This window comes from Malus sylvestris, chromosome 9, assembly GCF_916048215.2.
Source record: "Malus sylvestris chromosome 9, drMalSylv7.2, whole genome shotgun sequence".
Classification (NCBI taxonomy): domain Eukaryota; kingdom Viridiplantae; phylum Streptophyta; class Magnoliopsida; order Rosales; family Rosaceae; genus Malus; species Malus sylvestris.
Window position 1 is genome coordinate 2963696 of NC_062268.1, and position 15306 is coordinate 2979001.

General features: G+C 38.5%; 4 protein-coding genes and 1 pseudogene across 6 annotated transcripts; 4 read left to right on the forward strand and 1 right to left on the reverse strand.

The window, feature by feature from the left end:
* Positions 1 to 1884: 1884 nt before the first annotated feature.
* On the forward strand, positions 1885 to 5097 carry LOC126583660 (serine/threonine-protein kinase PBL34-like). Of its 2 annotated transcripts, none has more exons than XM_050248131.1 (6): positions 1885 to 2578; positions 3221 to 3558; positions 3688 to 3823; positions 3939 to 4075; positions 4156 to 4279; positions 4480 to 5097. In XM_050248131.1, exons 1-6 carry the CDS (start codon positions 2395 to 2397, stop codon positions 4989 to 4991), a joined length of 1431 nt encoding a protein of 476 aa, XP_050104088.1. In that variant the 5' UTR covers positions 1885 to 2394; the 3' UTR covers positions 4992 to 5097. The 2 variants fall into 2 exon arrangements, with proteins under 2 accessions (XP_050104088.1, XP_050104089.1); XM_050248132.1 differs by having other exon boundaries at positions 1886 to 2578; positions 3224 to 3558.
* Positions 5098 to 6286: 1189 nt separating this feature from the next.
* Positions 6287 to 8049, forward strand: LOC126583672 (hypersensitive-induced response protein 2-like). Its single transcript, XM_050248174.1, has 6 exons — positions 6287 to 6341; positions 6489 to 6692; positions 6846 to 6966; positions 7062 to 7153; positions 7247 to 7343; positions 7450 to 8049. The coding sequence occupies exons 2-6, from the start codon at positions 6504 to 6506 to the stop codon at positions 7809 to 7811; spliced, it is 861 nt and encodes a 286-aa protein (XP_050104131.1). The 5' UTR covers positions 6287 to 6341; positions 6489 to 6503; the 3' UTR covers positions 7812 to 8049.
* A 985-nt stretch (positions 8050 to 9034) lies between these two features.
* LOC126583674 (hypersensitive-induced response protein 2-like) lies at positions 9035 to 10643 on the forward strand (annotated as a pseudogene).
* A 701-nt stretch (positions 10644 to 11344) lies between these two features.
* LOC126583671 (hypersensitive-induced response protein 2-like) lies at positions 11345 to 12974 on the forward strand. 2 transcript variants are annotated; one of them, XM_050248171.1, is made up of 6 exons: positions 11345 to 11396; positions 11573 to 11776; positions 11919 to 12039; positions 12115 to 12206; positions 12313 to 12409; positions 12525 to 12974. In XM_050248171.1, exons 2-6 carry the CDS (start codon positions 11588 to 11590, stop codon positions 12884 to 12886), a joined length of 861 nt encoding a protein of 286 aa, XP_050104128.1. In that variant the 5' UTR covers positions 11345 to 11396; positions 11573 to 11587; the 3' UTR covers positions 12887 to 12974. The 2 variants fall into 2 exon arrangements, with proteins under 2 accessions (XP_050104128.1, XP_050104129.1); XM_050248172.1 differs by lacking the exon at positions 11345 to 11396 and adding an exon at positions 11424 to 11441.
* A 54-nt stretch (positions 12975 to 13028) lies between these two features.
* On the reverse strand, positions 13029 to 15301 carry LOC126583655 (probable endo-1,3(4)-beta-glucanase ARB_01444). Its single transcript, XM_050248121.1, has one exon. It carries the CDS (start codon positions 15190 to 15192, stop codon positions 13144 to 13146), a length of 2049 nt encoding a protein of 682 aa, XP_050104078.1. The 5' UTR covers positions 15193 to 15301; the 3' UTR covers positions 13029 to 13143.
* Positions 15302 to 15306: the final 5 nt, after the last annotated feature.

The window sequence follows — 15306 nt, forward strand, 5'->3', positions numbered from 1 at the left end:
ACTTTGAGTAATTATGTTTTGACACTAATCGATCGGGTTCCTCTTTCACTTTGATAGCTAGTTCAAAACATTGCATATGAACTTGGTATTGCGATTTGGTATTAGTAGGATGAAAATTTTGGCTTGTAAAGAGAAGGAAATAGTTGATCAAATTCTCTGCAATTCTCTAACCCCATGTAAAGAATTCTCTCATAATTCATGTGAATTCTCTGAAAGTTATAATTAATTCACTCAAAATGGAAGCGATTGTCTCTCTCCAATTTGTCAGGCGTGATGTCCCCCTCCCCTCTTTCTTACCGAGTCAAACATGAAATGCAACCAACGGCTGAAAGAAGGTTTTTAAGCTTGAGTGACAATTTTGTAAATTAAGTGAAAGTGGGTTAAAAGCATCCAAGTGGCAATATTATAAATAAACTGAAATGTGGTCCAAAACATTGTTTACATGAATAATGCCAATTTCCCCTACTACTTTAGACTAAAGTAATTAGAATATCAAATATCAAATATAAAAAAAACACTCTTGAACATATTACAAGAATTAATTGGCCTATAAAATATGCTTTGATATAATTCAAAAAGGTAAAAAATGTTAATGATTTTAAATTCGAGGAGGTGAACCATCGTGAAGTGGCTTAGTGGTTGGACAAATTCTAGACCTGTATTTCATATGACGCATTTTAAGTTTAATTTTTAGCACTAATGAAAACACACGATAGTGACTAGGTGAAGGCTGAAATGCCTTAATGAGTTTTTCCTGCTCCCGAAAAAGTAGATTGCCATAACAAAGCCACCAACTGATTCCCTTGTTAAAAAAAAAAGAGAAGTCAGAGGAGGTGATTAGTAGTTGAAGAGTGGAACTAAGATGGATACAATTCAACATGATCCTCTTCGTATCCTTTTGGTGAGGATATGTGGATTGTGTCCGTTTATCGTACATCGTGCGGTCAATTTTTTGTCAAGTACTGTTTGTGTTTAATTTTAAACAAAAATATTTAAAATAATTTATGATTTCACACTGTACGATGAACCAACATAATTTACCAATCCCCAAGATCCTCACAAAGAGGATCCGGTATAATCATTATCCATAATATCATGGAGAAGTTGAAAAAAGGAATTTAAACTCGGGTGAAAAGAGACAAAAATACTGAATAAACTATTTAACACCGTGGCGACCGACTGACCTACCTAATGCACTATGTATGAGTATGATGACTAATTCTTCTATTAGTTGAGTTGATTAAATAAGATTAGTTAGACATTTGATTTGATATCCAATTGGCAACAATTAATTTCATAATAAATCATATCATATACTAACACATTATTATATTGCACAACTTCTTGTGTAAACCACACTTCACCAATATTAAAACCAAACAAAGAAAAATAAATTCTAAAAAATTATACGACTCCATCGTGTTGCATTATCGCGTAAATCTGCAGTCTGATTTTCCCACATGTCCAAATAAATGTTCATGATTCCCAAACAACAAAAATTATAAAAAGCAGAAATAATTAGGCAAAAAATAAAAAAAATAAATCTCAAAGTAGCATTAGCAAGAATACCTTTTGAAATTGGATACAATAATACAACCATTATTTTGACGATCAAATAATAATTGTAGCAAATGCATATATTTACATTAATTTTTATGACCGTCACATAATAACGAGGAGAAAATTTTTAATGTGCTGAAACACAATTCGATATACAAATATCATTATATAAGTAGTTGAATTTTATTTTCTAACATACAATTGCTTATATTATAACACTTGAGATATCGTTTTATGTTATTGACGCTCTAAAAAATCCTGATAACGGAGTTGCGCTTTTGATTTGATGTTGGGAATATGCCAAAACTAGTGTTGTGGAGCGGTGTGAAAGCTTTCTCCTTTGTCTTCCTCATCTCTCTCTCATGCCCGACCTGCCCGTCTCCTCTGTTTCAAACCCCGCCCGACCTGCCCCACCATTTCTGAAAAACTTTCCCTCTTTCTTTAAGCAGCACAGCCTTCTGTCCCCCTCTACCTCTCTCCACTCTGCTCTCTCTGTCTGGCCTTTTTGACCAACTGGGTCGGATTCAATTTCAGTTATCGAGCATAAGACTGCTCGATCTTTGCTTCAAGTCGCAGTTCATGTGAAAATTTCGAAGATTTTGTAGCGTTTCTGGGTTGGTTTTGGGTTGCAGTGGATTTTCTGTGGTTCCGAACCACTCTTCTTTCTTTGCTTCGAGTCGCATTTATTTGTGAAAATTTCATAGATTTTGTAAAATTTTGGGTCGTTTTTGGTTTTCAGATTGGTGGGTTCGAATGGATTTTTGTGGGTTTTGAAATTTCTGGTTCTCCGAGCCATGAGAATCTGAATCTAGAGAGAGTTTGAACTCCGAGGAGATGGGTTTGGTGCGTAATCCTAGCAAGGTGGAGAGTTGGGGTAAAAGTAGCAAATCGAAGGGTAGGAAGAAGAAAGATGAGGCAGTGGAGGAGCCTGGGTGTTGGGTTAAGCTCAGGTTTGGGACCTGCATGCCTTCGAGATCCAAAGTTAATAGCTCCATCACTGGAACTAGTGTTTCTTATGGTAATTTCTTCACTAACCCTTTCCTTTTTTGCCGATTTCTTGTTGAGAAGCATTAAATTTTGAGGTGGGGATTGTGTTTTTCGGTTGCCCTTTTTCCCCTTTTTGGATGATTAATTTGCTTGGTGTGCTAAATTAAGTAAATAGGCATGTAGCATCGTATGATTTTAGGAGAGTGTTTAATTTTGTTTAGGTGATGAATACTGTGTAAATATGCAGAAGACGAATGATTTGAAAAGACGATATTCTAAACTACTCTAATTTACGGAGAGGAGAGGGGATTGGACCTTATTATATATGGTTGAGTGGTTGCAATTCATTGAGTCTAATAGTTTGAAATCGACTTCCGGTTTATTAGATGTACAATTGCATTTTTAATGTCGGGCATTTATTATAAGCTCCCAACAATATCAACATCTTATTTGAAAGGCGATATTCTAAACTGCTCTAATTTACGAAGAGGAGAGGGGATTGGACCTTATTATATATGGTTGAGTGGTTGCAATTCATTGAGTCTATTAGTTTGAAATCGACTTCCGGTTTATTAGACGAACAATTGCAATTTTAGTGTCGGGCATTTATCATACGTTTCCAACAATAGCAACATCTTATTTGATTCAAGTGTGTTGGACTCTGTGTAACCAGCAGAAACTAAATCTTCAAATGAGAAAAGTAGAGATCGAGAAGTTACTCGTGGAGGGTCGTCCACCACTACTAGTAATGCTGGGAGTTCTACGTCCACGCCCTATTTTAGTGAGGAACTGAAGGTTGCTTCCCAGCTCCGGAAATTCACATTTAACGAACTTAAGTTAGCGACTAGGAACTTCAGACCTGAGAGTCTTCTTGGTGAAGGTGGATTTGGTTGTGTATTTAAAGGTTGGGTCGAGGAGAATGGAACTGCCCCTGTGAAACCTGGTACCGGGCTTACAGTTGCAGTTAAGACTCTCAACCACGATGGACTTCAGGGTCACAAAGAATGGCTTGTATGGCTTCGCTGTCCCTCAACTTACGATTATAACTGTTTTTAACTTGACCTCTTGGATTACATGTGAGTCTCCTTTTCGGTTCAATTTGTATCTAAATCTTCTTTGTTTTTTTTTCATTATTTTCAGGCTGAAATTTATTTTCTTGGTGATCTCATCCATCCTAATTTGGTAAAATTGATTGGTTACTCGATTGAAGATGATCAGAGGTTGTTGGTCTATGAGTTTTTGCCGAGGGGAAGTTTGGAAAACCATCTCTTCAGAAGTAAGCAACTGGTCCTTTCACATTCTTGATATTCGCATGTATATTGAAACTAGCTGTTGAATTTGCGTCGTTTTGTATTGTTAGTGGTTGCCTAATGATCTTTGGTAACGACCAGGGTCCCTGCCTCTTCCGTGGTCTATTAGAATGAAAATTGCACTCGGTGCTGCAAAGGGTCTTGCCTTTCTTCATGAAGAAGTTCAAAAACCGGTCATATACCGCGACTTCAAAACATCTAATATCCTATTAGATGCAGTAAGTGACGGTATCTGAGCATCAAATTCATTTATTTTCCTACTGCTATTCTCTTCTGAAAATGGAATGTGTTATTTTAGGATTATAATGCCAAGCTTTCAGATTTCGGACTTGCGAAAGATGGCCCTGAGGGTGATAAAACTCATGTGTCCACACGAGTCATGGGAACATATGGTTATGCAGCCCCAGAGTATGTGATGACTGGTGAGTCTGATAATAATCATCTTCGGCATTTAATAGTTTTGGTAGTTCTATAAAGTTGTAACTCCATCGAATATGCAAAGAGATGGGTTAAAACATCAGTACTTAGCATTTTATCAGGCTTTGGCTTCTGATAAATAATTGCCTACCTAGGCCAATCTTGAGCTAGAATTACGAAGTCCTAACATGGCCTTTTGGTTTAGGACATTTGACATCAAAGAGCGATGTCTATAGTTTTGGAGTAGTTCTGCTCGAAATGATAAATGGCAGAAGATCCATGGACAAAAATAGACCAAATGGGGAGCACAATCTTGTGGAGTGGGCGAGGCAGCGCTTTGGCGACAAGAAGAGGTTATTCCAGTTAATTGACCCCCGTCTTGAAGGTCATTTTTCGATTAAAGGTGCACAAAAAGCAGTCCAGCTTGCCGCCCACTGCCTCAGCCGTGACCCAAAAGCTAGGCCAATGATGAGTGAAGTTGTTGAAGTCCTAAAGCCTCTACAAAACCTCAAGGACATGGCCAGTTCTTCCTACCACTTCCAAACCATGCAAGAAGCTCGTTCCAGGTCCCACTCAAGTTCTAAGAACGGCATCAGAACGCAGGCGGTATTCATGCCGAGAAACGGACAGCCCGTAAGGAGCTTGTCGAGCCCGAATGGTCCTCCTGCTTCTCCATATTATCCTGGAAAATCGCCTAAACCTAACTCAAAAGAATGATGACATTAGTTTTTGTGTATGATTATCTTTAGACTTGACTCATATTGTACCAGCTTCAGATTGTTCTGTCATATATAGTACAAACTAAAAAATCTTTTCACTCTCATGATCTTATCCTCTATGTTTGGCTGCAATTAGACACTTGGTTGGTGTGACAAATCGGATCCTGCAATTAGGTTTTTCGTCAAAGATTATTTTTATGAATATCTATTTTGTTTAAAATTATTGACCGTTGAATTAAATGGTAGTTATAAATTTTTTAAATTTTTTTGAAGTTACTTATTCATTTTTTTGCCTTTTAATGATTTAATTTGGTATGATTATTTGTTTTTAATAATTTAATTATTTAATTTGGTCTGATTATTTGTTTTTTATAAATTATAAAAAGATATAGTTCTTGGGATATGCAAATCCTTTAATTTGTTCATTCATTTTAAGGAAAACTAATGAAAAATGCTTGAAAATTTTGAGTTTTAATGAAAATGACAAAAAGGTGTTGTAAATGAATAGTATTATGAATGATTTTTTAGAGTAAAAATAAACAGTACTGGAAGTGTTTCGTTAAAACTTCTTTCATTTTATCGTTTCGTGGTTTTTACTGTTATTTTCACTCATAATTCTTCACTCACTGTTCAATTATTTGAAGATGACTTTTTAATGCCTCTCAATACGTCACTGCATGTTTTACTTTTGCGGGCGTTCCTCAAATTTTTAGTAAAGACTTGTAACCCTTTCAGCGGTCCTCCTGCTTCTTGCTCAAAAGGATCTCCTTCAAGGTTCTAGATTTCCTCTTCAAATCCAACAATTTCATCAAATTATGCACTTTTTTACGAGCAATGAAAAATCATTAAAGCCGTTATCGAAGAATGAGCAATGCATACACATGAATGAACAAGTGACGGTTTAAGCGTCTACAAATTGAATAAAATCTTGTATCTATTTATTTCTTATATCACGTGGTAAGATAAGTTTTCTCATACTGCAAATAATTGGATTGCAACTCTATTCAAAGGATTATCATAATTAGAACTGGTAAGTAGAAAAATTTTAAAGGCATTTAAAGGAACTTAATGACATTATCCAGAGTCACATGAAAATTTGCAAGTAAAGGAAACTCAATTAATGTCAATGGGCAAATTACAGAGCTCTTTTCAAATTAGTGAAAGCGAAATGAAACAGACTAAGGGTAATTTTGACTTTTCAATCATAAAAGGGTACCGTACAAGGGCAAACTGGTCATTTACCCTCTGAGCTTTGCTCTCCAAGTCTCAGCAATTTTTGGCTTGGATTACAAGAAATAATTCACAAACAACTTTACAACTTTGTCTCTCGTTTGGTTGCTCAGAAAATGTGAGTTCGTCTTGAACTCTTTTGCTTTATTTTCTGTTTGGGTGCCGAGAAAACAATAAAAACTGAACTTCAACTGAATTTCTTTTCTTAGATCTATGCTTTATTGATTCATATTTTGTTGTGATCTCATACAATTTATGTTACTAGTTTAAGAACTGAAGAATGGGTCAAGCACTTGGTTGTGTTCAAGTGAAGCAGTCAAAAGTTGCTGTGAGGGAGCAATTTGGGAAATTTGATGGTGTGCTTAAACCAGGATGCCACTGCATGCCCTGGTGTTTGGGGTACAAGGTAGCCGGTGAGCTCTCTCTGCGCGTGCGGCAACTTGAAGTTCGATGTGAAACCAAAACCAAGGTTTTTGCCTTCTGAATTGAGTCCTTACTTTACATTCCCTGAACCATCTGTAGTGAAATCCATAATGTTTATGTCAGACTGTATAGCATGTGATATATGTCGGATAAAAAGGGAGAAAAAAATCTTGCTATGTGACATATTTGGTCTTTTCAGGATAATGTGTTTGTGAATGTGGTTGCGTCGATTCAATATCGCGCCTTGCCAGACAAGATACCGGATGCTTTCTACAAGCTCTCGAACGCCAACTCACAGATTCAGGCCTTTGTGTTTGATGGTAAGACTACAATGCGATTGGTAGAATTCTTGCTTGTACTAGTTGATCAACAGCTAATGCGTTGCTATTCTTTGCGTAACATTCGTCGAGAACAGTTATTAGGGCAAGTGTGCCGAAATTGGAGGTTGATACCGTCTTTGAGCAGAAGAGTGACATAGCGAAATCTGTTGAGGAGGAGCTTGCAAAGGTGAAACAATTTTTTAGTTTTAATAGAAAAGGTTATATCTTTGTGTAACACTCGTTGAAAACTGATCGAAATTGTAACCATTTTTCGTTACAGGAGATGTCTGCTTATGGTTTCGAAATAGTAGAGACCCTTATTGTGGATATTGAGCCGGATGTTCATGTGAAGAGAGCGATGAATGAGATCAATGCAGGTAACTTTCACACCAAAAATGTCACGCTTATTGTTCCAAAAGTTCAATTTGTGATTTGGTTGTTGCTCAGTTTGTTTATAAGTTTTTCTGTCTGTCATCGTAACAGCTGCAAGGCAGAGGTTGGCGGCGAAAGAAAAGGCTGAAGCGGAGAAAATCCTACAGATCAAGCGAGCGGAAGGAGAGGCGGAGGCCAAGTACTTGGCAGGGCTTGGCATAGCGCGTCAGCGCCAGGCCATTGTTGACGGGCTGAGGGACAGCGTGCTTGTCTTCTCCGAGAATGTTCCCGGAACAACACCCAAGGATGTCATGGACATGGTTTTGGTGACTCAATACTTCGACACCATGAAGGAGATAGGAGCATCCTCAAAATCATCGTCTGTTTTCATCCCGCACGGGCCAGGCGCGATCAAGGACGTTGCTTCGCAGATTCGAGAGGGTCTCCTTCAAGCTGATTATGCCAAGGCATAGAGAGTGAGAGAGGAAAAAACTCCTAGGGAAATAAATTATCTGCAATGCTTGCATATTATTATGGAAGGTGTGTGCTTAAATTATTCATATGAAGAACTAATTATCTACTCTACCCAGTACTTACATATCATAAGTTGGCGACTGAGTGTTTATTTTCCTAAATATTATCTGTCTGCAGAAATTAAATGGAAAAATTAAGCGATTTTGCATCAACGGCATCGCAATTTTTGTGTTCATACATGAAAGTTTGAATGCAAAAAAAAAAAAAAAAAAAACAAAAACATTTGACATTATGTTCTTATTAAGTAGTAAATGTTGAGTGTAAGACCTCATCTACCTCTTACCGTAATTTAAAGTAGTAACGTTGCTCGTAAGAAAAGAAAAAAAAACACATCGCAACATTTTTTATGCATCAAATATCAAGCTTAGGGTTTGAATTCTACCCTATCAAGGATATGCTCAAATCGTATGACAAACTTACAGTGGAGTGTGTGTTCAAGTCTACTTGTTGTATATAATTTTTAGTTATTCATCTCTTACATGGAAACAACCTCTTTGTAAAATAAGGGTGAAACTGCGTACGATAGACATTCTCCTCAACTTTCGTAAAGCGCAGAGCCTTGTTGGCTTAGGGTCGTCCCTCTCTTCATGTGGTAAAACAAAGAGGAAAGTTGATTTTAACCTAATATCTATAGCATATTTTAGTGAAACCCCAAAATTTTCAAATTTTCAAATTAAGCCCTTTAACCAGCATACCACGTAAGCAAACTTTCCTAAAGTCTAAGGTGAGTCATATTGGAGTTATGGTTCAAATTGGTATTAACTTTTATATCTGTTTTACCCTTCACGTTCATTAGGGGGACTTTCTTTTATCATTATTTATTGTTTGTATTTCATTTTTGATTTTACGCCACTCTTTGATAGGTATGTAAATCTAATCAGTGTTTAAAATAAAACGATATCATTATTTTAAACACTAATTTTACCAGATCTACTATATAAAACAAACACGCTTAGAGACTCAATTGGTGCAAAAAAATTAAGAATGGATACAAATAATTTACTTTTTCTTTTTATACCAACATGACAGCGAAATGAAACGACTTAAGGGATTTTTTTTCTTTTGCTGACTTTTTGATCAGATAAGGATATGTACGAGGGCAAATTGGTCATATAGCCACTGAGCTCTGCTCTACTCTTTATTTCTCCAGCAAATTTGGCTTGGACTACAAGAAATTTATCACATTACAAGAGCCAGCAGCAGTTTCAACTTTACAAGGTAATTTCCGTACAACTCTGTCTCTTGTTTGGTTGCTCAGAAAATGTGAGTTTGTTTCATACTCTTTCGTTTTATTTTCTGTTTGGGTGCCGAGAAAACAGAGAAAGCAAAAAGGGTTATGTATGAGCTCTTGGGCATTTTGCTCTTTTTTCTTTTATACATGAATATTTCTTTTATTATTCAAATATTAGATCTGTGCTTTAAGGCTTCATATTTTGTTGTGATCTGAGTCTTGTATTTATAATTTTGGAAAAATTCAGGATCTTTACCGAAAATGGGTCAAGCACTTGGTTGTGTTCAAGTGAAGCAGTCAAAAGTTGCTGTGAGGGAACAATTTGGGAAGTTTGATGGTGTGCTTGAACCAGGATGCCATTGCATGCCCTGGTGTTTCGGATACAAGGTAGCCGGTGAGCTCTCACTGCGCGTGCGACAACTTAAAGTTCAATGCGAAACCAAGACCAAGGTTTTCAGCTGAATGATCTGTTGTGAAATCCATAGTTTATGTGTCGGGCTATAATATGTGATATTATCCCCGAAAAGAATTTCGCCATGTGACGTGATTGGTTTGTTTCAGGATAATATGTTTCTGAACGTGGTTGCATCGATTCACTATCGTCCCTTGCCAGACAAGATACCGGATGCTTTCTACAAGCTCTTGAATGCCGACTTGCAGATTCAGGCTTATGTGTTTGATGGTAAGACTTACAGAAAGTGATTGATAGAGATTGTTGCTTGTATAGATTAGAAGTAATATTTCGGTGTCTTCAGTTATTAGGGAAACTGTGCCGAAACTGGAGCTTGATACCGTCTTTGAGCAGAAAAGTGACATAGCAAAAGCTGTTCAAAAGGAACTTGCAAAGGTGACAGTATATATAAATCGTATTAACTAAACTAATTAGAAATGTTATATCTTGGTGTAACTTTCGCTGAGAACCAATAAAAATGCAACCATTTTTTTGAAATTTTCGTTACAGGTTATGTATGAGTACGGTTTTGAAATAGTCTAGACCCTGATTGTGGACATTGTACCACATGTTGTATCGATAAAAGCCATGAATGAGATCAGTGCAGGTGAATTTCACAAAAAAAAATGTCACACACTTTTGTTTCGAAAATTTCAGTTTGTGATTAATTGCTTGTTCTATGTGTTATTTTCTTATCTGACACAACAGCTAAAAGGAAGAGGCTGGTAGCGAAAGAGAAGGCGGAAGAAGAGAACATCCTGAAGATCAAGCGAGCAGAAGGAGAGGCCGAATCCAAGTACTTTGTAGGACTTGGCATAGCGCGCCAGGGCCAGGCCATTGTTGACGGGCTGAGGGACAGCGTGCTTGACTGCTTTACACAGATTATGCTAAGGAGGGGATAAAAGCTTCAAACGAACAAATATATCTGCAACGCTTGACTGCATAAATCATTCATCGAAAACTAGTTATCAAGTATCACCTCTATCAAGTTCTTATCTGTTTACAGACATCAAATGTAAAAAACTAAGTCCTTTTGCATCAACAGCATTGCAATATATGTGTTAAAGCTGTTTTTACACTTCCTTGAAATGCAGCAACTATATTTTCTGCAGGTATGACCTAAGAAACAAAAGCAAGACAAGAAAAACAGAAGTTTACAATCCGAAATCAAAAGCAACAAAGAACATTTTCCTAGTGAGTCAGCTAAATACCTGCCAATCTAGTAAATCAACAACATTTTCGCCAAAGAATTTTATAGGTTGCGTTGAAATTTATTGATTGAATTGATTATGTAACGTTTGGAGATCGGGAAAGGTGAATTTTGAGTTTGGACGAGTGAAAGAAGAGCTGGTCATGAATAGTGTGTTAGCCCTAGTGCGCCAATATGATTAAATTGTATGACAAATTTACGGTGTAAGCGTTTGAGCCTGTAAGTTCTATACAATTATACATTTATTATGATCACGCGTCGTCACAAAATTTTCTCCTACCACAAATAGTTGGACCACAACTCTAATTGAAGCCTTACCACTTGGTAAGTAGAAAAATTCAAAGGCATTTAAAGGAACTTAATGACATTATACAGAATCACATGAAAAATTGCAAGTAAAGGAAACTAAATTAACGTAAATGACGAAATTATACTTTTTCCTTTTATACTAACGTGAAACAGAGGGTAGTTTTGACTTTTTCATCATAGATGGGTCGAATACAAGGGCAAACTGGTCATTTACTCACTGATCAGCTCTCCTACTCTTTGTATCTCATAAATTTTGTCTTGGATTACAAGAAATAATTCACAAACAATTTTACAAGAACCAGCAGCGGTTTTAGCTTTAAAAGGTAAAGTCCGTACAACTCTGTCTGTCGTTTGGTTGCTCAGAAAATGTGAGTTCGTTTCGTACTCTTTCGCTTTATTTTCTGTTTGGGTGCCGAGAAAACAATACAACTGAAGTTCAACTGAATATCTTTTCTTTAGATATATGCTTTATTGATTCATATACAACTTTTGTTACTAGTTTAAGAACTGAAGAATGGGTCAAGCACTTGGTTGTGTTCAAGTGAAGCAGTCAAACGTTGCCGTGAAGGTGCATTTTGGGAAATTTGATGATGTGCTTGAACCAGGATGCCACTGCATGCCCTGGTGTTTCGGATACAAGGTATCCGGTGAGATCTCTCTGCGTGTGCGGCAACTTGAAGTTCAATGTGAAACCAAAACCAAGGTTTACGCCTTCTGAATTTAGCCCTTACTTTACATTCCGGGAACGATCTGCAGTGAAATCCATAATGTTTATGTTAGACTATAGTATGTGATATTATGTTGAAGGAAAAATTCTCGATTTGTGACATAATTGGTCTTTTCAGGATAATGTGTTTGTGAAAATAGTTGCATCGATTCAATATCGCGCCTTGCCACATATGATGCGGAAAGCTATCTACAAGCTCTCAAACGCGAAATCACAGATTCGGGCCTACGTGTTTGATAGTAAGACTTGCAGAAAATGATTGGTAGACATTGTTGCTTGTAAGGATTGGAAGCTAATATTTTGTTACTCTTCAGTTATTAGGGCAAGTGTGCCGAAATTTGAGCTTGATGCTGTCTTTGAGCAGAAGAGTGACATAGCGAAAGCTGTTGACGAGGAGCTTGCAAAGGTGAAAGTGAAATGAAACAATTGTTTGTTTTTAATAGAAAAGGTTTATATCTTTGTGTAACATTTGTTGAGAACCAATTGAGATTGTAGCCTTTTTTTCGTTACAGGCAATGTCTTCTTATGGTTTCGAAATAGTCCAGACCCTTATTGTGGATATCGTGCCAGATGTTCATGTGAAGAGAGCGATGAATGAGATCAATGCAGGTAATTTCCACTTAAAAAATGTCACGCACATTGTTCCGAAATTTCAATTTTGTGATTTGGTTGTTGCTCAGTTTATAACTTTATATATAATTTTTGCTATCTGTCATCATAACAGCTACAAGGCAGAGACTGGCGGCGAAAGAAAAGGCTGAAGCGGAGAAAATCCTACAGATCAAGCGAGCAGAAGGAGAGGCAGAGGCCAAGTACTTGGTAGGGCTTGGCATAGCGCGCCAGCGGCAGGCCATTGTTGACGGGCTGAGAGACAGTGTGCTTGTCTTCTCCGAAAATGTTCCCGGAACAACAGCCAAGGATGTCATGGACATGGTTTTGGTGACTCAATACTTCGACACCATGAAGGAGATTGGTGCATCCTCAAAATCATCGTCTGTTATCATCCCGCATGGGCCAGGTGCAGTCAAGGACATTGTTTCGCAGATTCGAGAGGGTCTCCTTCAAGCCGATTATGCTAAGGAATAGAGATGGGATAAAAACTTCGGACGAACAAATGCATCTGTAGTGCTTGACTCCCTAATTATTAATAGTTGGTGTGACAATTGTTCTTTATCATGTTGATTTTCTAAAAAATTATATGTTTCCAGAAATCGGATGAAGAAAAAACTGTCGTTTGCTCCACAGCATTGCAACTTTTGATTTCGTTTCGTTACATTAAGAACATGAAATTAAGCAAAAAAATATAAAACTAAACTCATACACAGAAATTAACCAACAAAAGTTCATCTACTGTGAATCCACCATAAGAGATTACTGCGGGAGTTCCCGTCGTCGAATTCTTTCAAGCTTCTAATCTTCTCCAAAGCGCCTTCTTTGTCGAACATCCCTTGTAATGCAAATACAAATCCTTTCCATCCTTCCGTGACTCCCGTCCTGCTGAGCGCCGGTAATGCCCAGTTCACTAGCTCACTGGCAAAACCCGCGTCCGAGAACAATACCTCAGTAACTGGCAAAACAGGCAGTACTTGGATTCCAAGTCTGATTTCTCTTGCCTCCGCAGTCGCAAACCAAAGCCCGCTGTCTCTCTTGGTCGCCCATAAAATTCCCACAACTCGGTTTTCCTTCGCGAAATCTTGCTCGTAAATTTGACTCTCTCCTCCCTCTCTCACATGCCACCACATTTGAGCTGCCTGAATTTCCAATGTAGTAAGCAGTGAACCGGTGGCCTCAAGTTGCGCGTCGTTATAGGCTTTTCCCATCAGAGAAGCTGCATAGTAAGCATTAACCGCCTCACTCGTGCTCTCTTGATTCCTCCCGTTTGCGAATTCTGTCAACCCTCCCGCCCACGAGTGCAATTTATAAAGATCAAAGGTTCTCAGACGCGGATAATTTGGATTCGATTGCTTGTCCTTGTTGAGAAAATCCTCCACGAGCGAGTAAGCTTGAGGCTTGTACTTCTCCCCCCATGCAGGATCAATCTTTGCTAACACGGAAATTCCATATATAAAGTACCCCAGATGAAAATGGTGATCGGAATAAAGACCAAACCCAAAATCAGCACCTGGATCAGCTGTGGAGGATTTCGTAACAAGTCCACCCCATTTTTTATCGTGCAAAAATCCGTTGCCGCTAAAAGTACCATCCAACCACGGCTCAATTTTCTCCCTTAAGAATGTCCTAATCACGGGTATCACATCAGGGAAAGCTACCTCCTCGGCGATCAGAGCCAGCCTTGCCGCTCTAGCAACCAGTTTCCCATAAAAATATGAAGACGAAGTAGTTGATTGTGTAGAACTAAGAGCGTCAACGTCTCGACGAAGCGCAGATATGATTTCAGGGAATGAATCTTTTTTGACACCTCCAACGGAATTCCAAGTGACTGGAATAGGCTTTGGTGCTAACACCCACGAATCACCAACAACGCCAATCAAATCCCCGTCAATGCTTTTGTACTTAAAATCCTGCAAAACTGTGGCATTGGACAGAAGCTTGAGATGTAGAGGATGAGCTAGCATGAGCAAGTCTCCGCCTATCTTTTCAAATTTATACGACAAAGTATTTGAGTTTTTGAGCACAGCTGCACCAGAAACCGGGTAACAAGAACTGAAGTGGTCAAGAATTCCCTCAGATTTAGGATCAGGATCCGGCATTACAGCAAAACGAACAACCCCAGAAAAGTCCTGAAGAGTTAACATGGATGAGCCGCTGTGAGTTAATTCTGTTGGTGAGGATGTGTATACTAGCCATGTCTGATCATTGTCGAGCTTGACGATGAACTTAGTATTTGAGCCACTCGCTGATGTTGCCGAGACAATTTTATGATCAGTCGATAAAGAAACCGCCGTGGGGCGATAAACAAAGCAGGTGAGAAAGGGGCTTCCGCGGACGAGGTAGAAGCGGAGGTTGGAGGAGGGAAAGTCCAATGTCACACTCAAATCATTGAAGTCGGAGACTACATGGTGGCCCTTGTTGTTTGATTTTGAGGCGAAGATGGTGAGGTCGGCTTCGAACGGGGATGTGGATACGACGGTAGAGGTGTAGGAGAAAGACGGGTAAGCGAAAGACAGGGAAGAGTTTGCTGATCTGATGATGTAGGGGTGTATGTACTCCGGTTGGTCGCCATTGTGAAGGACAAAGTTTTGAAAGAATGAGCTGGTAGGGAGTGGGGATGAGAGGAGGTTCGGGGCGAAGAAGGTCAAAGGGTCGGGGAGGACGGTGGATTGAGCTTCCGGGAAAAGGAACGGGGCTGTAGCAGGGGCGGCCTGCGGAGTCGACGCCAAAAAACAGAGAACGCAGATGACGAAAGCAAGAGAAGAAAGCATGCTTGCCATGATGATGCTTGTGATTTGGTACGTTAGGTGGCTGTGAATAAGACTTTCGATCGGACTTGTATATTTATAGGGATGCTTTGGATGTGTAATTTCGGCTTCCAAGTTAAAGTGGGA